Source organism: Bactrocera tryoni, chromosome 2, assembly GCF_016617805.1.
Source record: "Bactrocera tryoni isolate S06 chromosome 2, CSIRO_BtryS06_freeze2, whole genome shotgun sequence".
NCBI lineage: Eukaryota > Metazoa > Arthropoda > Insecta > Diptera > Tephritidae > Bactrocera > Bactrocera tryoni.
This window is the reverse complement of record NC_052500.1, coordinates 48,281,229-48,304,134: the sequence shown is the minus strand read 5'-3', so window position 1 is coordinate 48,304,134 and position 22,906 is coordinate 48,281,229. Positions and strand designations below refer to the sequence as shown.

The 22,906-nt window shown below is 40.2% G+C and overlaps 3 protein-coding genes across 7 annotated transcripts in view; all 3 read right to left on the bottom strand.

Moving 5' to 3' along the window:
• Positions 1-3,819: 3,819 nt before the first annotated feature.
• LOC120768091 lies at positions 3,820-4,939 on the bottom strand. The gene has a single exon (XM_040094629.1). It carries the CDS (start codon positions 4,870-4,872, stop codon positions 4,054-4,056), a length of 819 nt encoding a protein of 272 aa, XP_039950563.1. The 5' UTR covers positions 4,873-4,939; the 3' UTR covers positions 3,820-4,053.
• Positions 4,940-12,315: 7,376 nt separating this feature from the next.
• LOC120768212 (glucose-6-phosphatase 2) lies at positions 12,316-13,650 on the bottom strand. The gene is made up of 5 exons (XM_040094782.1): positions 13,571-13,650; positions 13,323-13,487; positions 12,796-13,267; positions 12,616-12,734; positions 12,316-12,552 (listed from the first exon to the last, which is right to left on the bottom strand). Exons 1-5 carry the CDS (start codon positions 13,648-13,650, stop codon positions 12,366-12,368), a joined length of 1,023 nt encoding a protein of 340 aa, XP_039950716.1. The 3' UTR covers positions 12,316-12,365.
• Positions 13,651-15,748: 2,098 nt separating this feature from the next.
• LOC120768445 (dual oxidase) overlaps positions 15,749-22,906 on the bottom strand; it is a 67,811-nt gene continuing 60,653 nt past the window's right edge. For all 5 annotated transcript variants that reach the window (XM_040095139.1, XM_040095138.1, XM_040095140.1 and 2 more), the window contains exons 7-13: positions 22,574-22,851; positions 20,198-21,846; positions 20,016-20,139; positions 19,679-19,929; positions 18,784-19,616; positions 18,588-18,716; positions 15,749-16,404 (exon numbers count right to left, since the gene is read on the bottom strand). In XM_040095139.1, coding sequence (XP_039951073.1) covers positions 16,276-16,404; positions 18,588-18,716; positions 18,784-19,616; positions 19,679-19,929; positions 20,016-20,139; positions 20,198-21,846; positions 22,574-22,851 — 3,393 coding nt within the window. In that variant the 3' untranslated portion in view covers positions 15,749-16,275. The remainder of the gene's footprint in view (positions 16,405-18,587; positions 18,717-18,783; positions 19,617-19,678; positions 19,930-20,015; positions 20,140-20,197; positions 21,847-22,573; positions 22,852-22,906) is intronic.

Genomic DNA, 22,906 nt, shown 5'->3' with positions numbered 1-22,906 from the left:
ACTACCTACTAGATGACCAAACGGTTTTTAATTTCACAGCCTGATTATAATAGAAAAATGTGGAACGCACTTGAAGAAGCTCACAACATGTCGGAATATTACCATCCACACTATAGCAAGTGTCTCATCTATCTCAAGAGCAACTACAGGTTATTTCTGCAATGCGCCGAACACGATATTTTACCGATCAAAATTCGAACGGCATTAAATGCCATAGACAAAGAATAGCTCAAGATACCTTGAGAAACCAGAGAGACTCGTATTAAATAATTTTACGCACAACATAGTATTTTAAGCTCTTCCTTCTCCAAAGGGGATATATGTTTTGCATGTAAAGATCCCCGGCATGACACTAACCATTTTTTGCATATTTAGACCTACTTACTTGACAGCGCTTTTTCTATGATCTAACTTCGTCGAAATAGCAAGTTTAGCTTACCGTTCCTACAAAACTTTGAAATTATATATTTTGGTTAAGTATGAATGTGGAGGATCGAGTCATGTGTAGAAGTTCACGCAAGTGAGGAAAGTTCTCTGATCGCCATTCACTTGGGAGTGGCCAGAAACGATTCTTTTAAATATGACTCAAGCAGCTCACGACTTCCGGCCTTTGACCACGTATCCTCTGGGCAGCCTAAGAACATCCGTTTGAAGGCGAGCTAAAGTGAGAAGGCGAAACGTCCCCTCCGCAGGATTGTGCGCTGGGTTTGGGACCCGCCACGTAAAAAACAATGAAAACTAGTAATCAGCCTCTGATGAGAGACCCCCTTTTTGATGACGAACATGGCAAACGAAATAAGAACTACGAATTGAGGGCATGCACTTGGAATGTCCGGTCCTTTAATTGGGAAAGTGCCGCTGCACAGCTGGATGATGTCCTCGTGAAAATAAAGGCTGACATCACCGCCGACGAAGAAATGCGATGAACGGGACAAGGACAGAGACGAGTAGGTCCTTGTGGCATTTACTATAGTGGCCATATAAAGGAGTGCAAGTTTGGTGTGGGATTCGTGGCGGGAGAGAGACTCCGTCGCCGAGTACTATCATTCACTGCGGTGAATGAACGTCTAGCCACAATCCGCATCAAAGCGAAGTTTTTCAACATATCGCTGATTTGCGCCCACGCCCCAACGGAAGAGAAGGACGATGTGACCAAAGATGCCTTCTATAGGCGCTTGGAGCTCACTTATGAGAGCTGCCCCCACCACGATGTCAAAATCGTGCTTGGCGACTTTAACGCCAGGGTGGGCAAAGAAGGTATCTTTGGCACTACGGTCGGTAAATTCAGCCTCCACGACGAAACATTCCCAAATGGGTTGAGGCTGATAGACTTCGCCGGGGCCCGAAATATGGTTATCTGTAGTACTAGATTCCAGCACAAGAAAATACATCAAGCTACCTGGCTGTCTCCGGATCGAAAAACCACCAACCAGATCGATCATGTTGTGATAGACGGAAGACACGTCTCCAGTGCTTTAGACGTGCGTACGCTCCGAGGTCCTAACATTGACTCGGACCACTATCTTGTTGCAGCCAAGATTCACACCCGCCTCTGTGCACAAAAAAACACACGTCAACAAAGGATGGAAGGTACGACGTCGAGAAGCTGCAATCACAACAGACAGCCGAACGATTTTCTACTCGGCTTGTACTCCTGCTCTCTGAGAGCACTCGTCAACAACTCGGTATAAGGGAACTATGGGACGGCATTTCAGACTCCTTATGTACAGCTGCAACTGAAACCATTGGTTTTCGGAAAATGCAAAAGAACAGCTGGTACGACGAAAAGTGCCGTGTCGCAGCGGAGAGAAAACAGGCTGCCTACCTCGCAACGTTACGATCGACCACAACACGTGCGGGATGGGATAGATACCGAGAGTTGAAGAGGGTAGCGAGACGCATTTGCAGACAGAAAAAGAAAGAGGCCGAAATGCATACTCTCGCAGAAGAGCTTGATAAGCTGGCCGACAGGGGTAATGCTCGAAAATTCTACGAAAAAATGCGGCGGCTTACAGAAGGTTTCAAAACCGGAGCATACTCTTGCAGAACCCCCAAAGGTGATCTAGTCACTGATGCCCAGAGCATACTTAAATTATGGAGGGAACACTTCTCCAGCCTGCTGAATGGCAGTGAACGCACAACACCATGAGAAGGAGAACCCGATTCCCCAATCGATGACAATGGAGCAGACGTTCCATTGCCCGACCATGAAGAAGTTCGAATAGCAATTACCCGCCTGAAGAACAGAAAAGCGGCGGGAGCCGATGGATTACCGGCCGAGCTATTCAAACACGGCGGCGAAGAACTAATAGGGAGCATGCATCAGTTTCTTTGTAAAATATGGACGAAAGCATGCCCACGATAGGAATTTAAGTGTGCTCTGCCCAATCCATAAAAAAGGAGACCCCACAATCTGCGCCAACTACCGTGGGATAAGCCTCCTCAACATCGCATATAAGGTTCTATCGAGCGTATTGAGTGAAAGATTAAAGCCCACCGTCAACAAACTGATTGGACCTTATCAGTGTGGCTTTAGACCTGGAAAATCAACAACCGACCAGATATTCACCATGCGCCAAATCTTGGAAAAGACCCGTGAAAGGAGAATCGACACACACCACCTCTTCGTCGATTTCAAAGCTGCTTTCGACAGAACGAAAAGGAACTGCCTCTATGCCGCGATGTCTGAATTTGGTATCCCTGCAAAACTAATACGGCTGTGTAAACTGACGTTGAGCAACACGAAAAGCTCCGTCAGGATCGGGAAGGACCTCTCCGAGCCGTTCGATACCAAACGAGGTTTCAGACAAGGCGACTCCCTATCGTGCGACTTCTTCAACCTGCTGCTGGAGAAAATAGTTCGAACTGCAGAACTAAATAGAGAAGGTACCATCTTCTATAAGAGTGTACATCTGCTGGCGCATGCCGATGATATTGATATCATCGGCCTCAACATCCGCGCCGTTAGTTCTGCTTTCTCCAGACTGGACAAGGAAGCACAGAAAATGGGTCTGGCAGTGAACGAGGGCAAGACGAAATATCTCCTGCCATCAAACAAACAGTCGTCGCACTCGCGACTTGGCTCTCACGTCACTGTTGACAGTCATACCTTTGAAGTTGCAGATAATTTCGTCTATTTAGGAACCAGTATTAACACCACCAACAATTTCAGCCTGAAAATCCAACGCAGGTTTGCTCTTGCCAACAGGTGCTACTTCGGACTGAGTAGGCAACTGAAAAGTAAAGTCGTCTCTCGACGAATAAAAGCCAAACTCTATAGGTCGCTCATAATTCCCGTCATGCTATATGGTGCAGAGGCTTGGACGATGACAGCAACCGATGAGTCGACGTTAAGAGTTTTCTAGAGAAAGGTTCTGCGAATGATTTATGGTCCTTTGCGGGTTGGCCACGACGAATATCGCATTCGATGGAACGATGAAAGTATTCCACGCAGTACCTGCCGGGGGAGCAGAGGAAGAGGAAGACCTCCACTCGGTTGGAAGGACCAAGTGGAGAAGAACCTGGCTTCGCTTGGAATATCCAATTGGCATATTAATACCTGTTGTTAACTCGGCTATAATCGCGTAAGCGGTGTCTACGTCAATTAAGAAGAAGAAGTATGAATGTATTGTTATTGGTATATATTGGTTTAATAAATTTTGAAATTGAGTCGAATGTTTAGTTTAGTTTGGAAACACTCTTCTGAGCAACATCACAATATTAGCTGTATTTATAAAGAGCTAATCACAACCAATTAGATCTTCCTTATAACGTTCAAAACTCATCAACAATCATCAAAACAATAATAACTGACATTAGTTATACTTACAATTTGTTCTTTATTTTTAATTACAATCATTAACATAATATTTGCCAGCAGCTTCCATTATTGTAAAATTTCTTCTTCCACTATATCAGTTTTGCTTACTTATTATTAATTAACTTAATATTCTTGCATACTTAAATACAATCTTAAAACAATATATGCAATATGAAGACCTCTACATAATTACGTATCAAAATATTTATGAATATTAAAAACATCAGGTTCGTTTAAGTGTCCGTGCGTGTGTTAGTTTGTAACAAACTTCGTCGTTTTTTCATTTGCTTTGAAGATTCAAGTGACCGTCTTTTTCTATGTTTTATTCGCTCCTCTAATTGAAATTGCAAAACATCCGGCTTTGTATGCAAGGCAAATTGTATTTCTGGCATATTATATGATGCCAGTAGAAAATTTATGCGAACACGATCTTCTGCTATTTGTTGTAGTAATGCTTTAGTTTCATCTGACGCAAGAAACTCGGCACAAACATCAGGTAAATCGTCCTTATTTTTATCTGCTTGTGGCTTAGTATTAAGTATTTTCGGTGCAATTTTCTGTAATTTTGGCGCCTTATTCTGTTGTATACTATCGCTGATAGCATTTGTTTTGTTTTTGGTCTTCGATGGCGCCTTATCTTCCTCATCATCCAGAGATATTGTCTCAAATTGTATTTCCGGGCTTGCACACAGAGGATGATGGATACTTTTGCGACGACTGCGTTTAGTTTGTAGTGGAAGAGCTGCATTTAAAGTGCTAGCTGCGGCTGTAGTACTGGCGGCACTAGTACTTGCAGACGGGTTACTTTGTATAGTTGCTGTCGTTGGACCCTGTAAGATATTTAAGGACGAAACGTCCGAAATTACTAAAGGAGGAGGAGAGTTACTGCAAGAAGGTATAGTTTCCCGTGGCAAAACTTCCTGCAAATACGAATCTTTGGTATTGCAAACATTGTTTGGCGTAGTCAAAATAGAGCTGGCGTTCCCTAGAGGATCACTTTCAATTCTTTCTGACTCCTCTTCGGAATCAGAAATCTCTATCACTTTCGACATATTAATACAATAAATAATATTATATTTTTGTAAACACCACAAATTGTTTGTCAACTATTTTCGGACGTTTCTTCTACAACGATTGACAATCAGCTGTTATTAGCAAATACACAAACCACACAAATATCCCAGCTGGGACATTAAATACAAAACATAATGCCAGATTAAAATATTTTTCTTTTGCGATAAAACAGTAAAAAGCTTTTAATCAAAGGAACTATAATAACGTCGAAAAATATAGAAATTAATAAAGCATAATCAAAATTAACCACAAATATCGTATTTTAAATATAATTACTTAAATGAGAAAACAAAGTGGGAAAAATTCGTTACTATTTATAATCTACTAATATAAAATAGGTCATTATAACTTTTTACTTCTGTAATAGCCCTGACAGGCGGCATCGCTATTATGCATTAGCGGGCTTAATTTACATTTACTTGCGCATTTGACCCATGTTAATGCAAGTTTGTAATGCACAAGAATTTCGTGGATTTAGCTGAATTTACCAAATTTGTAAGCGGATTGTTATTGTTCACTTGGCATTCGTTAAAATATTTGTTACTTTTGGTCAGAGAGTGACACATAACTATTTAATGTTCAGTGGTTATCTCGCTCTAACCAATGGCAAATATCGCATGCTGCCTTGTTCTAACAGAATACATACATTTGTTAGCAAACCTCTTCACAGTATGTTACGCGTAACAAATTCTGTTGTTAGCGCATTGCTTACCTATGTGTTATGGATAACAAAACGTATTTGTTACCCGAATATCTGTTAGTGTTATTATTTTGGTTATCAGTTTGTTACCTATAACATATAAACATGTTAGTAGGAATAAGCAGTAACAAGATTATTTGTTACCCATTTGTTACTTCTAGCAAATTCAATTCTTTTAAATAAAATTCATTTTTTTTTATTATTTCGCTTTATTTAATAATATAATCAAAATAATCAAATATTTACTTAAACTAATAGCGAGCTCCACGTAATGCTCGTCCTCTAAGTCACCGGTGATGCGGCTAATTGAATGGTGCGTCTTTGTTATACGCATCCAAATGCTCCAAATGATTTCTGTATTATAAAAAATTTTAATTACACACACGACATTCAATTCACAATTATTACCTTTTTCGCCTTGTTAAGCTTTTTCGTTTACTCTATATAAAAGAAATTAATAACATATACATAGATATGTATAAGAAATTTATTATAAAATATCAAATTATGAAATAACGAACTTACCTCCTTAAAATCCAAAATAAACTGCGCTTTTCGTTTTCTTCTTCTTGAAAAATTGGGCATTCGTTTCTCCTATTCTAGCAAGTTAATAATACAATATGTTTAGAATGTCGATAATTTTTCTCTATCTTACTTACTTATTCTGTAAATGTAACAGTGTTAGTGAACAGCTGAAAATGTTTCAATAGGGGTATTCGCTTGCTCTTGCAAAACCCTTGCACGGTGCAAGAATTGCATATATTTCCTCTTGGTGCACTGTCGCAACAACAAACAAACGCAAAAAATTTTTTGCAATGGCTGTTAAATATGTCAGACTAAAACCCATGTATATTTGCGTTCAATGTCACGCAAAAATATAATTGCAACCCTGTTTTAGCTGTCATTTTACATAAAGACATATTACGTCGTTAAATTGTTGAGGAAGGTAAGTTTTAAATAGATTTTATAATTTCTATTTAAATTATAAAGATTTGTTACAGCTTTTTTTGTTAAAAATGTAAACAGAAGGTGCGCCAATTCACATAATAAGTCATTCACAATAAACTGACCGAATCAGCCGTTCATATATCACTAGATTGTGCAATGAGTGCTCTCGTGCCCTTGTATATTTCGGTATAGTATTTTTGCAATCTGCAATCTTGCAAGAGCAAGCGAATACCCCTATTATCTGCTCATATGAATGTATGAATACGCATGTGCGCGTTCAGAAATTCAAATCATGATTTTATCACTTATCAATATATGCATGTTCATACATTCATATATACTTATATGTACATATATTTGTATACACTTCCGAACAAATAATGCACAAGCATACCAAAATACATATGCGTACACATGTGAATATGTCACCAACAAAAAATTGAAACATTGTTCTACAAAAACAACAATTGCCTAAATACCATAAGCATGGCAAGTCAATATGGCAGCCGAATTGGCGAAGCCCAAATGTAGTAAATTTTACAGCAAATACGATTTCATTCGTAAACGCAGGCGCATATTCCACAAGTGACCTCGCATCATTCATAAAAACAGACGCCGTAACATCTCCCCGAACATGCCTTTGCCTGCAACATCTTTTCGCGACGATGGCAAAAGCAAAAAATCACAAATTGAACATCTTTCTGGTGTTTGTTCTAAGAAAGAAGTGAGAAAAGTGGCAACATAGCTGTTGTCGATTTACAATATTTGTCAATTCTAAAATATTTTTCCGTGGCTCGCAAAACTCAGCGTCGATATGTATGCAAGCTAATACAAAAACATACATATTTACGCTAGTTTGTAGGCGAAGCTGTTACAGCGGCAAGGGAAGCGGTGACAATCGGCGGCCATTTCGGCCATTGGTTGACCGTGACAACGGAGATGCGTGCGGCACTTGTTACTATGGATGTATGTACATACATATGTATGTGGCTCGCAATTGCTTTCGTAAACATACAGACAAATGTGCCAAAGAAATAATATACATATGTACATACATACATATATGCCATAGAAATTCTATTGGTGCAAATATGGAAATGATTACGAAATAATGCGAATGGCACACCTTCACTTTGTAATAGTCGAATTAAATATAACTTTTTTGAAATAAATAAAAAATAAAATTAAATTATTTTTTATCTAATTTTTCACGATTTTGTAACAAATGAAAATTTGTACCATTTTTCTGAAAAAAATGGTTAATATAATACAAAATAATCACTCATTTATGACTCAGAGAAGGCTTTTTTACATTCTCTGTGTGACTTTGTATATTTTTCTTCAAAGCATTTCTCTTTATTCGTTCTCGCATGGATTCAGTCGTTTTACATATATTTCTGCCATTGAACGTGCTCATTTCTGCTAAATAGCAGCGAGAATGGTGAATTCCGTACTACAATTCTATAAGCTCTGTTCGCCGTCCCATCATATAGAATTTTTCTTCTCTATGCTTTAAGTTCTCCAGCTCAGCTCTGTTCAAGCGCAACTGTTAAGATTTTTCCTGCCGAGCTGGAAGCTCTCCACGAAACTCTCCCATCTCGACTGAAGTGCTGAACACATAGAGCGCTACAGACTGCAAGCGACATCTGTCAAATATTAAAATTCACACGTTCTTATGGACACAGTTATGTAGTTGTGCAGCTGCCTCAATAACTGTGTCCCTAAGAACGTAAGTATTCTAATATTTGACAGATGTCGTTTGCAGTCTGTCGCGCTCTTTGCGTTCGGCACTTAAGTTAGCCAAAAATATTTTTACGTTCTCCGCGCCGTGAATCTTCTCTATGATAAATGTTCTCTGGTAATGCTTTAAGTGATCAACCGGTTAAATAACTGAACCGGCTACCGTATACGCCAGTTAGACCAAACCATAATTACACTTTCTTTATTAAAATGACTTTCAATATATTCTTTATAACTCAATTTTTGTAATATCTAAATTGATACTTGTGTATGCAAGTTTAAGAACAATTTAGTAGGTTTATAAATCTTTAATAGGATTATAATTACATATATACATTTAAAATATGTTACCTACTCATTCTTGCTGCAGAGTATAATAGTTTTGTTTATCTAACGCTTGTTGATATAACCAAAAATTAACCGATATTGTAAATGTGGGGTATAAATAAATGAGCAGGATGACAATTAGTATTCTGGGTGACTGTTTGTCCGTCCGTTTGCCCGTTTAAATGATAAAGGATTTCAAGTCAACCAAAAGAGGTAGGTACTGATGGTACTGATAATGGGCGTAATAGACGGTACATACACAAAAAGCATTAACCTATTAATGACGAGAACCCAAATTTCAAAGTGAGATTTGAAATTAAAGTAATAGACCACTTTCGTGGTGGGAGAAAGACTCCGTCGCTGAGTACTGTCATTCACCCCGGCGGATGAACGCATAGCCATAATCCGCATCAAAGCGAAGTTCTCCAACATATCGCTGATTTGCGCCAAACGCTCCGACGGAAGAGATGGACGATGTGACCAAAGATGCCATCTATGAGCGCTCGGAGCGCACCTATAAAAGCCAGGGTGGGCAAGGAAGATTTCTTCATCCTCCGCGAGGAAGCATCCCCAAATAGGTTGAGGCTGATCGACCTCGCCGGGGCCCAAAATATAGCAGGAGATTCCAGCACAGAAAAATTCACCAAGCTACCTGCCTGTCTCCGGATAGAAACACCACCAACCAGATCGATCATGTTGTGATAGACGGAAAACACGTCTCCAGTGTTTTATACGTGCGTACTCGGACCACTGTCTTGTTGCAGCCAAGATTCGCACCCGCCTCTGTGCAGCAAAAAACGCACGACAACAAAGACAAGGAAAATTCGACGTCGAGAAGCAGCAAGCACAATAGACAGCCGAACAATTTTCTACTCGACTTGCACTCCGGCTCTCCGAGAGCACTCGTCAACAACTCGGTATAAGGGAACTGTGGGACGGCATTTCAAGCTTCTTACGTACAGCTGCAACCGAAACGATTGGTTTTCGGAAAATGCAAAAGAACAGCTAGTATGATGAGGAGTGCCGTGGCGCAGCGGAGATAAAGCAGATTACCCACCTCGCAACGTTACAATCGACCACAACATGACATGGGATAGATACCGAAAGTTGAAGAGGGAAGCGACACGCATTTGCAGACAGAAAAAGTGAGAGGCCGAAATGCGTGAGTATACGCTGGCCGACAGGGGTAATGTTCGAAAATTCTACGAAAAGATGCGACGGCTTACGAAAGGTTTCAAGACCTCTTGTAGACGATGACGATGGAGAAGACGTTCAATTGGCCGACCATGAAGAAGTTCGAGTAGCAATTACCCGTATGAAGAACAACAATGCGGCGGGGGCTGATGGATTCCCGACCGAGCTATTCAAACACGGCGGCGAAGAACTGATAAAGAGCATGCATCAGTTTCTTTGTAAAATATGGACGAAAGCATGCCCACGATTGGAATTTAAGTATGCTCTGCCCAATCCATAAAAAAGGAGACCCCACAATCTGCGCTAACTACCGTGGGATAAGCCTCATCAACATCGCATATAAGGTTCTATCGAGCGTATTGTGTGAAAGATTAAAGCCCACCGTCAACAAACTGATTGGACCTGGCAAAACAACAACCGACCAGATATTCACCATGCGCCAAATCTTGGAAAAGACCCGTGAAAGGAGAAGCGACACACACCAACTCTTCGATTTCAAAGCTGCTTTCGACAGCACGAAAAGGAGCTGCCTTTATGCCGCGATGTTTGAAATTGGTATCCCCGAAAACTAATACGACTGTGTAAGCTGACGTTGAGCAACATCAAAAGATCCGCCAGGATCGGGAAGAACCTCTCCGAGCCGTTCGGTACAAAACGAGGTTTCAGACAAGGCGACTCTCTTTCGTGTGACTTATTCAACCTACTTCTGCAGTAATAATAATAATTCGAGCAGCAGAACTAATTCGAGAAGGTACAATCTTCCATAAGAGCGTACAGCTGCTGGCGTACGCCGACGATATTGATTTCATTGGTCTCAATAACTGTTAGTTCTGCTTTCTAGACTGGATAAGGAAGCGAAGCAAACGGGTCTGGGTGGGCAAGACGAAATATCTCCTGTAAACAAACAAACAGTCGTCGCATTCGCGACTTGGCTCCCACGTCACTTTTGACAGTCATAACTTCGGAGTCGCAGATAATTTTGTCTATCTTGGAAACAGCATTAACACTAACAATAATGTCAGTCTCGAAATCCAACGCAGGATAACTCTTGCTAACAGGTGCGACTTCGGACTGAGTAGACAATTGAGAAGCAAAGTCCTCTCTCGACGAACAAAGATCAAGCTCTAACAGTCACTCATCATCCCCGTCCTGCTATATGGTTCAGAGGCATGGGCGAAGACAACATCCGTTAAGTCGGCGCTACAAGTTTTCGAAAGAAAGGTTCTGAAGCCGATTTATGGTCCTTTGCGCATTGGCAACGGCGAATATCGCAGTTGTTGGAATGATGAGCTGCACGAGTGTCGTCCGAATGAATGAAAACACTCCAGCTCTGAAAGTATTCGACGCAGTACTCGCCTGTGTCCTTAATGCGTTTATTTAAAAAAATTGTTAGAGAAAACGGAAAATGGTTGAAAAAAAATATTTTACTTATAACTTAAAATTATTTTAATCAGTTATTTTGTAGAAATACTTATACAGGTGAAACATTTGTTGAGCTTGTGGAGAAAAATCACGACGAGGCATGGCTACAGTATCGAAAGGGTGTCCCAAAATTAACGCAAGATTGGAATTAAATAGAAAAAACAGTTTTTATTCTTTCGATTGTACTTTTTTTTTTCTTGAATCATAAAGTATATAGGATAAGTTTGTTTATGGAATAAAATATCGACCAAATGGCGTCCACAGCTTTCCATACATATACTCACTCGTTTATCGAAATGTTCCATAACTATTCTGTATAATTGTTGTTGAATTTCATTGATGCAACGTTGACTCTTCCTCCTTTCAAGCACTTGTGATTGAGGGCTTGTTGCAATAAATTGAACTGTGATTTTAAGTAGCCCCATAAAAGTAAATCGAATTCAGGATTTTGTATTGACACCGACACTCTCACGCACTGCTTTGATATTGTGATTTGAACGATTGCACGACCAGTGTGTTTGGCGTCTCCAACAGATCCTGTCTCCCAGGATTTTTCAATTTCAATCACAGTTGACACAGTTATAGCACTATTTCGGGCATATTTGGCATGAAATTTTCGAACTATGGCCGTTAAGCCATTATTTTTCAAATATTGTTGTATAATAAAGACACGTTGTTCTATTGAGTAACGCTAGATTTTTACCAAGCCTAGACTGTCAGCTGTCGATTTGTTTTTTTAAGGTTGTCAACTTTCCCACATAAATGGCGGCAAATTTAAATCTTGAGCTAATTTAATTTTTTTTTATAATCATGATCCGAAAAGTGGATGTCAGTGCAGCATAAAGTTCGCATTAAGCGCTTAAGTTTCTATGACCTCGAAGACTCGTTTGACAAATTTGGATAGTCAGATTAGTTTAGGATTTATTGCTGCTTTTGGTTAATTCAACATTTTTTGTTTTACAGTTGAGGCTAATACTTATATTTTTATTTTTTTCCTATTTAGTTTTTAATTAGGCAGCTAATTTTCAATTTTCTAAACCTTTTTTTTCTACCGAAGTTTATCTAAAATACTGACAACAATTGAACAAAAATACTTTACAATAGAATCATATGTATATAATTATTTTCGAGAGTTCTTCATTATGTCGTCAATTTCGGCACGATTTTTAAAAGCGTAAACGAATGCATAGCATTACGTGCAAACTCATAAGCCACAAATGCTACCCGACCGTAAGTCTTCGGCGTTTCCAGACGCGCGTAGTAGTTGAGCATTTCCAGCACCAAAAGCAATGGAAGACGTTTGGTGATAACAGTTTTATTTTCCAAGCTAAAAAAAAATGTAAACGGTATGGAAAAACAATTACTTATAAACAGAACTTTTAAATTTTACCTTTCATAGATTGGCAACGAAAGCACTACGCCGGTAAGATGTCCAAAATCGCGAGCCAGCACGAAAATTGAACTATCCTCATGGCGCATTTGTGTCGGATCCATACACCACTTGAAGGCCTGCAATACAGAAATTAAGTTATCATACACCCTTGAGTAAGCACCCAATGATGACGTTTACCATGCGCACCGACCAATGCGGATCCATGTCAATACGCAGCATGCCAAAATATATCAACACCGGCGAAAAACTAAGGCAGCCGAGTATCAGGATTGCTTTAAACCGACGAAGATTACACAAGCTTTTGGAATATTTGCGGAATGTGTGCAACGTGAATATCGTGAAAAAGCATGTTAACAGACATTGATGTGGAAATTGTGCTGCCAAATAAATGCGACTTATTGACATGGCAGTGCCGCCTAGTATAACCGTTTGTATACAAAATGCGCTCAAATATCGATTAGGCAATTTAAGGCGCTGACAACAGGCGGGTAAAAAGACCAAAGCTATCAAGTAAAGAGTTGTGCTGAAGGACACCAAATGGCTCGAGGGAAACGCTGCTGTCGTTTGGCAAGTGCCCTGATATTGCTGTAACGCAGTCGTGTCATTAGACTCACGTAACCACCAGTAAGGGCGGTTTGCCGGCGCAGACCTGGAAGTAATTAAAAATGTATCTACTGAAAACCTTATGAATATGCAACAAATACCATTTAATTAAAGAGGAGAGCACATTCATTACACCTAGCGTGCCTACAAGTAGCATCATAAGCTGTTGGTTAAATACACCTATCACTGGAATATAGATATCCAGTAATTTTGCTGGCGTCAAATGCTCGCTGAGCAGCAGCAGTAACGGTCCCACTGGCGCAAAACTGTAAAAAAGTAAGTATGAGTAGTGTGGTTATATAAAGTTTACATTGTGGCACTCCAATTTCCAATAGCGACGTGGACTTACAAATTTTGCACCCATTGTATAAGAAACAGCTCCTCATGGTAAAGTGTTGCTAATGGATCCACTAGTAATGACTCCAACATATTTTAAGAGAAATTATCTTAATTTGTGCTCTATAATCACATTATTTATTACATTTACTTGCTTGTCAACTGCTATGGATTTTGTGCCTTGACATTTTAGGGACATGCGCATTACTAATTCTGTGTTATTGCTAAAAGTAAAATGTTACCTTATTCGCGCAAACGTCGTTTCCACGTTAAAGGGAAGGAACTTGAATTTATATCCGGTCAAGAACTGTCACCTCGGCAGTATTTTTATACTCTTACTTACGTAACCGAACATTTTATACTCTCTCAATCAAAGTAAGTTAGTAAGTGAAAAAATCAAGGGCAGATCAAACAGAAAAAACTTTAACTTCGGTTGCACAGCAGATACAACCCTTCACTCATATAAAAAAATTCGTTACAAGAGCTTAATTCTCATAGCTTAGTTTGTTTGGCAGCTGTATATTCGGACAACATGACCTAGCCAGCGTAGCCGCTGTCTTTCAATTCGCTGAACTATTTCAATGTCGTCGTATATCTCATACAGCTCATCGTTCCATCGAAGGCGATATTCGCCGTGGCCAACGCCCAAAGGACCATAAATCTTTCGCAGAACCTTTATCTTGAAAACTCGTAACGTCGACTCACCAGTTGTTGTCATCGTCCATGCCTCTGCACCATATAGCAGGACGGGAATAATGAGTGACTTATAGAGTTTTGTTTTTGTACGTCGAGAGAGGACTTTACTTCTCCATTGCCTACTTAGTCCGATGTAGCACCTCTTGGCAAGAGTTATGTTAAAAGCGCTGCAGAGCTCGTATCTAGCAATACTATACATATTTCTTGACATAACCTGCAAAACGACTCTATGCATGATTAGTTTGGATATTGCGTTCAACAGTTATAGACGTGTAAACATGGAGCTCACTAACGCCGAAATTTGCGCTATTTTTAAGTTTTCCTTCGTTAAAGGAAAATCCGCTTGAGAAACCTTCCGTGAGATTAATGGTATTTTGGCGAATGCTCCTCTATCACTTCGAACTACGGAGGAATGGTTTCGGCGATTCAGAGCGGGTGAAAACGACACCATGGACAAGCCAGCCGGCGAAAGACCTGAGATGACGGATACCGATCAAATCATGGAAAACATCGAGTTAGACCGACATGTGGCATCTCGTGACATCGCTCAGAAGATGGGAGTTAGTCACCAAACCATTTTAAACCATCTGCAGAAGGCTTGATACACAAAAAAACTTCATGTTTGGATGCCGCATGATTTGACGCAAAAAAACTTTCTGGACCGAATCAACGCCTGCGATATGCTGCTGAAACGAAATGAACTCGACCCATTTTTGAAGCGGATGGTGACTGTCGACGAAAAATGGATCACATACGACAATATCAAGCGAGCGAAAACGGTCGTGGTTTTGCTGTGTGTTTGGTAGGATTGGAAGGGAATCATCCACATCTACTGCGAACAACTGGACCGCTTGAAGCAGGCGATCGACCAGAACCGTCCATAATTGGCCAACAGGAAGGGTGTAGTATTCCACCAGGACAACGCCAGACCACACACTTCGTTGATAACTCGTCAGAAGCTACGGGAGCTCGGATGGGAGGTTTTATCGCATCCACCATATAGCCTGGACATAGTGCCAAGTGATTACCACCTGTTCCTGTCCATGGAACGCCCTTGTTGGTGTAAAATTGAACTCAAAAGAGACTTGTGAAAAGTGGCTGTCCGAGTTCTTCGCAAATAAGGAGGGGGGCTTCTACGAGGGGGGTATTATGAATGGCGAACGTCCTTGTTGGTGTAAAGTTGAACTCAAAAGAGGCTTGTGAAAAGTGGCTGTCCGAGTTCTTCGCAAATATGGAGCGGGGGGCTTCTACGAGGGGTATTATGAAGTTGATGTCTAGATAGAAACAGATTATCGAACGAAACGGCGCATATTTGAACTAAATCCGATAACTGTAACACTTTTTATAAAGCATTGAAAAAAGAGCAAAAAAGCGGAAGGGAAATATTTGACAACCATGCCTGATGCACTTAATAAAACAACAACAATTTACATATTTGTTTTTTTTTTGTCTCATACAAACTTATTGAATTCATATAATAAATAATTATGTAAGATTTATTTTTTTACAAAATGATAACAAATAAGATTCAATAAATAAACTTCAGTAGAAAGAAAGTGTCGTAATATAATGGTACAGTTATCGTATATCATAGAGCAGTATGTAGTAGTAGCAATAGTGATATGTAGTAGGAGTATCAATACTTATATACAAATTATGTGGTAAAATTACATATACATATACAAGCATTCCACACAACGACAATTCTTCATTTCTCCAGACAAATCCGTAAGTGATAGACAATTTCCACACAGATGGAAATATTGTAGAAGCGCGCTAATTTGACTAACAATTTTTAAATTATATTTAATTTAGTGTTTTTTTTTAACTCATTTTTCGTACGTATTTTTTGTTGAAAGGGCAATGAGTTAAATTAAAAATTTACTTAAACAGTAAAAATGAGTAGATCTCAGCAGATTATATAGTTTTTGGTGGCATTAATGTTGTCGTCCTTGCTTTGAATGATTAACAGTAAATACATTGATGTGATCCACCAGAAACCATTGCAAAATCCCGTCGCCATTAACCGAAATTCTCGAAATGATGTATAAAATATGGGAGCTTTCGCGTTTTGTTCACCTCATCACAAGCAGACATTATGCTCTTCGTGAGCGGACGCGGTCCGCATGAAAAAACGCCAATTTTGGAAACCTGTTGGCAAGAAAATAATGTGATTATAATAGATTTCTTAATATGTATATACTATATACGTCGATAGTAGATCGCTGAAGACCTCATAAGCAAAATTAGCCAAATTAGCAAATTTTATTTGGCCGATTGTTTAAACCTTCTTTATATCTGGGGTTCTTTTTTAAAGATTGAGAAGCGCGTGTTGTCGCAGTGAATACTGAGTTTTATATTGCTAACACACAAAATCCATTTGCGTCTTATAGTCTACAGTTAGCCGAAATAAAAATATTCTGTAATAGCAAGAAACAGTCTCTAACCTCATAGTTGCCAAATGACTTTAAACTTGTGTTATTTTTACGAAATTGTCCTACTCCGATGGTAATTTCCGATTCGAGTTAAGATGGCAAGAATGGGGATTGATAATAGTTGGTTGCAATTACCAAGTTTGAGGTTTTAAAACAGGGTGATCTATTTTTAGTTGTTGAGGGAAAAATGTAAGTATTAAATCGGCATCTAAATTTGAAGTTATACTGGATTTTGTCCGGAAAGCAATAGGACTCATTTCCTTCCGCCGCCGCTGTACTTTAGAGCGTGCGCGCACCGACTGGATTCGGTAGAGGGTGTTCCTAGCTAACGAACGAGCGGGTGGTCAGTTATCACCGAGTACCTGGAGAGTCAGGACAAACATTTTCGCGCGACGTGTTTCTCTGAGTGGGGCAAGCCGAAAGTGCAGCGTTCGTTAGAGTAGAGGTACGCGATTAAATTCTGTGTGAAACTCGGTAAATCTGCGACAGAGACGTTTGATATGATGAAGCAGGCTTACCCAGATGTTGCTTTAGGAAGAAGTGATTTGTTTTGGTGGCACCAAGCCTTTTTGGAGCGCCGGGAGAGTTCGCTGATGAAGACCGTGCTGGGAGACCTGCGCCTTCGCCAAGTTAACTAGTGTGCGCAAAGTTTTAAACTAAGACCATCGCCTCAGTATTCGTTTAATTGCCCTGCTGTTAAATTTATCAAAATCTGTGGTTCATGACATAGTAACGGATCACTTGAACATGCTCAAGGTGTACGCGAAGATGGTCTCAAAAGTACTTACTGACGAAAAGAAATTGGGGCGAGTGGAAGTGGGCCAAGAAAATTTTAACATGTTTAAAAGTGAAAGGACTTTTTTTTGCCTGATCCAAGCAGCATGCACCTCGGCACTTTAGTGTTGAGTTGTTTAGTCGAAGAGACCAAAACCCATGTCGTCGTCTTCCTCGGACTCCGACTGAGGCTATTCCGGAGAATGCCAGCGCTGCATGGACGCAGAAGGGGCTTATTTTGAAAGTTTTGAAAGAATTGTAACAAACTAGTTCAATAAATTTTCTTAAATCTATGAAGTCTTATCACTTTCCGGACAAACCCTGTGAGTTTAAAAATGTAACAATTTTTGAGAAAATATGTAGTCGGATTTGAGTTTTAGCTAAAGCTAATGAAAAGTTAGTAACTGATTGTGGATACCTATACCACAATTCACAGATCACGGAGATCAGATATGCAGAGTTTGAATCCGTTACTATACTTTGAAATTCAAGATGAAATTCTTAAAAGTGTTCCTCATATGTTGAGTAAACGACCGTAAAGGCCGTGAGCTAATCATAAACCTATGGACGCAATTAATTTCGAATCTAGAAAAATTCACAAAGATGAGAAATCCAATATGAATAATTTACAACAAACAATTCGATGTACAGAGTTCTTGCGTTCGACTCTGAACATGAACGATCTTGTTCCGTTAGTTAGACAAAACTTCGCGATCTCGCACGAAGCCTAAGCGTCCCATATTAAGCTGCATGAGGTCAACTGCGTTTAGCTCCATTCTTGAAAAAGCTCAAAGTACACCTTTTTAAACGGTTCCACGTTGGCAACAAGTCCTCCGCGTTGAAAAGAAACCACCACTTAATTAAGTAAACAATTACGGACCATTTTTCTGTCAGATAAGTTCTGGTTAACTTAACCAAGATTTATTTTTTCAGTAAAGAACCTTTTTTTAGCCAGAACTTAACTGACAGATGGCTAACCAGATAATGAGAAAACGATCCTTGAAACCTCCAACATTATTAAAGATTTCTAACTAATCTTACATAATACATAAGGTGCTTCAAACTTTTTAAAAACTTTCCCAATAATTGTTTTGGATTAACCTTCTTTTCCAACATTTTACTTACATAGGAATGTTTCTTTTGTACGAATTTTAAAAAGCTTGACATATCAGGTCGTCCAAAATGATTCACCGCCTTTAGGCCCGTAAATATTGAGGTCTTCGATAGGCGCTGGAAGTGATTCTCACAAATGTACTGCAAGAGGAAGAGGCAAATTATTGTAACCAATTGCTTTAATATTTCATTAGTTTCAACAACTCACCAGCATGGTGGTTCTCAAATCGAATTTGTGGAAAAATTGTGTAATGAAAATGTGTATTTCCAACACATTTGTGACATCCTTCTTCTCCACATCGCGCAGCACATCGATGAACCATTCGAAATGTTTGTGCGAGGGACAAATCCAAAGGAAATATACCTTCTTGCATGCCACACCTGAGTACCGGTTCGTGCTTGTACCGAACACCAAATCATTGAGCATCGAGGCATAGGGTGTAACACCTATGCCACCACCCACCATTACCGCTACCTCGAACTTGTACCAGTCCTGGTTGCCACCGCCGAACGGACCTTCAATGCGTATTTTAGGCTGATCTTCTGGATTGTAGTTACACGGGTCAAAGTAATTGCGCAGTTTCCACGTCCATGGACCTTGTGCTTTTATGTGACAACTGAGGAAATTCTCATGCGGCGCTGAAGTTAACGTGAAGCTGTGCATTTCGTGTGGTCGAAAAGCAGTACACGACAAGCGCACCCACTGTCCGGACAGGTATTTTAGATTAGGTGGTCGATAGAACTTGATTTTGATAACATCGGAAGGCAGCAGATCCGTTTCGATAACATCCAGCGCCATGTATTTGGTGCGCAGCGAGACGATTTTATCGAGCGTGTATATAATGCCTGGACCTAGGAAGAACATCCAAAAACGTGGTGGTCCAGTGATGCGCGCCAAACCGTGTATCAGGGACAATAAATACATCCCCACGTAAAGTTGATGCGTATTCCAGAAGAACTTGTATGCCTTCTTGCGTACGGTCGGGTGCGCAAAAACGAATATTATGCACATAACAATAAAGAGCAGTATGCCAGTAGTGCCTTGGGGAAGAAGAATTCAAATTTGTTTTTGACAAATGTCGAGAGGAATTTATAAAACTTACCGGTAACTGTTTGGAAAAGCCAAAATGTAATATCCGGCTTATAGTCGGAGGCAAAGTGCACTTCCCGTGTAAGACAACGTAAATTCTCGTGAGATTGCGTAGAGACATGATAGAAATTAACAATATGACCGATGGTATGCAGCACCGAGAAGAAGAGCGCGGTACAAGCAGCGATTTTGTGAAATTGTATGTGTGCATCAAGTGGAATATACTGTTGTATGGGGAACTCCTTCAGTTTGGTGATAAGGTTTCTGAAATTAAAATTATGTTGCAGGGTAATTCAAGAAAGAGTTACTTCCGCTTTACATCCGCTTTACATCCGCTATTGAGACCATACCTGGACATTGTGAGTAGTAATAACGAGTAGCAGAAGGACAGCGAAGCTGCTGAGCCACGTGTTACGGCAATGCCGACACCCATAATGTGCCGCAGATCCGTATGCTCGGCCATGAATGAGTAGTCTGTAATTATTTTCAAGAATTAAACAAGTCTAAAACTCCACTTCCGTAGTTCACTCACGTATGAAGCGCTCTACAAACAGCACGATCGTGATGACGTAGAAGAGAAACAAATAAAATATGTTCTGGCGGTTCTCTTCTAAGAACGTTATATAGCTGTCCCATTTCTCTTGCATCCAATGTCGTGGCTTTTCCTGCATTGGCTCGATATTGAATGAGGTCATACGCGCCACATTAGTTGAAGTGTCGAGGAAATTCTGCTTAGCACCTTTGCAATCCAAACCGATAGCTACAAAGTCACCCTTATATTCTTTCATCATTAATTTGAAGTCCTGATAGGTTAAATGATTTTTATGTTCCAGTCCAACATCTTGGAACATGCCATCTATCAGCTCGGTCACCTGATCATCACCCAAACTGGTGGTGCGCGCCATCTCCACTAGCGAGCGCATCATTTCACTCAATTCACCTTTATCGATGACACCGTTCCGATCATTGTCGCACATATCGAAGATAATACGCAACTTATCGTCGGTCTTGCCACGCGAGAAGAGCACCACAGTCTCAAGAAACTCCTGAAAGCTTATTCGTCCATCTTGATCCTTATCGACAATATTGAACATTTTACGCACAAACATATCGTTCGGCTTCATTCCTAATGCCGCCGCAAACTCCGCTTTTGAGAGACTAGTACGCATAACCGTCATTACTTCGCCATCGGTGGAGGCGTCGGAGCGACGTCGGCGCTCTCCAGGCCGTAAGCCAAATGTTAGCGCATATGCTTCACGGAAGAAATACTCCAGGCGCTTCTGTCGTCTCTCACGAGTTTCAGCACGCGCCAACATAATCTCACGATTCACTTCCACCAGCGTCATTTCTTTTTTATGCAAAAAGAGAAAGTCTTCCAACTTCTTAACGAACTTACGTCGCGCACCATAAGATTCTAACTCTAGTACCAAATCATGATCGTTCGGTACACGCAGCAATATGTATGGCTTCTTCTTAATATGATTTGTCGATGATTCCTCCACTGTGATTACTTCCACATTTTTCAAATTAAAACTACGCAATTTCTCACCCTTCCTATCCACTGTGTAAATGGCAGCCTCCGGACCGAACTTTACCGTCACCAAACGTTTGTGATTCGCATGCAGCCATTCACGCGCCAACATCTTGTCCACCGAACCCTTATTTTGTGCCGAACGCAAGGCTTCTTGGCGTATTTTCAACTTACGTCGTTTGCTATTTTGCAATTTCACCACACAGTATCCAGCGCCAGCGCATAGTATGGGCACAAATCCGAGAAATACGCAAGCATAAATGAACATTAACTCAGAACCAGAAAAGTAATCGTATCCTTCGAGATATTGACAGGGCTCCAGCTCGGAGGCGTTCAGTTGCATGGGCTGTGGACAAGGGTCACCTTCGTGCCACATAAACACATCGCGTTGTATATCGGAGTCATTTATGTCTGTGCTGTTTACAATAATATCCCACATGGTTATCTGTCGCAATTCTTCGATTTCTTCGCGCGTAAAAATACCATTCCGATCATTTTCAAACCAAAAACGATCAGCGTCACGCAAACGCTCGAATTGTTCCTTTATTACGACTGTGAAAAACTCGCCAGGTTGACCGTATGATTCCAACATACCACCAACGTAAACATCCACATTGTCCAGACGATCATCGTAGGCAGTAATCAGCATTCTGAAATTATTTGAATCTTCATTAATGAAAAGTTTTTTGGACTCGGTTTAATCAAAAATATATACAAATAAAAATTGTTGATCTAGGGGCACACACATAGACCACAAACAACGGATTGACCGATAAAATGAGTTCGTGTCTTTATATCGAAGTTGTATTGGAAAAGCATTCTGGAGAAGATTTTGGCAGTGCTGTGCTAAGAGATACGCTGTCTTGCTACATATCAATGGATTCAGAATGGCTTTGGTGCGAGGGAAGTCCGGTAGGGCTCTAATCAACAGTCTCTGAAGGATTTGGTAGACATCCATTTATTCTATATACTATAGCAATGAAGTAGGTTTATCGTTCGTGTGAATAATAGATAATTTGACCGAATATCCATATCCAACTCAAAGGGAACGAAAACAATTAAACCCATTTGCAATTTATTCAGCGTGTTAGCATAAAATACATGTATGCATATCCATATCCAACTCCAAGAAGATTTGGCAGAACATATGAGGACACGTCAAGGAAAACTAAAGGCATATACTTCCACTTTAAAAGGACCTTAGTTATTTGGAGACTTGGCACGGGTCTCACTACAACATAAACTGTATTTTGGAATGCTTGAAGCGGAAAACTTTTAAAAACACAATAGGACTTGATGTATTAAACAAATAATAACCGTCCGCCAGTTTAGAGATAGAGATAGTGACCAGATTACCAAGGTGTTAAGTTTACTCACCTTAACAATTCGGGATTTTTCTCAAACAGCTCCGGATTGATTTCCTTCCAATCATTACGACGCTGTAAACCAAAAGCCTCACGCGCTGTATTGTAATCAGGCAAACCATTATCACGACCACGCATAATATTCAAAGCACCCAAATCACGTCGAGTGAATTCCATCGGACCGAAAAGTTTATCACGGACGTCTGTACACAATACGGGATCTTCACGTTCTGCAATCTGCGAAGACATACCCAGTAGCACCTCCTCGACTGTGGTGTCCGTGAAGAAATCCTGCGGATTAAAAGTCATATGATTATATAATTTAAGATAGTTGGCAGAAAACTCA

What these genes read in the sequence shown, in the direction of transcription:
- LOC120768091 (XM_040094629.1), bottom strand. Translation starts at nt 4,872, where the DNA reads ATGTCGAAAGTGATAGAGATTTCTGATTCCGAAGAGGAGTCAGAAAGA.
- LOC120768212 (XM_040094782.1), bottom strand. Translation starts at nt 13,650, where the DNA reads ATGTTGGAGTCATTACTAGTGGATCCATTAGCAACACTTTACCATGAG. An exon ending in CTCTCCTCTTTAATTAAATG is followed by an intron (nt 13,268 to 13,322) that starts GTATTTGTTGCA and finishes AATTACTTCCAG; the next exon opens with GTCTGCGCCGGCAAACCGCC. An exon ending in TCGTTGCCAATCTATGAAAG is followed by an intron (nt 12,553 to 12,615) that starts GTAAAATTTAAA and finishes ATTTTTTTTTAG; the next exon opens with CTTGGAAAATAAAACTGTTA.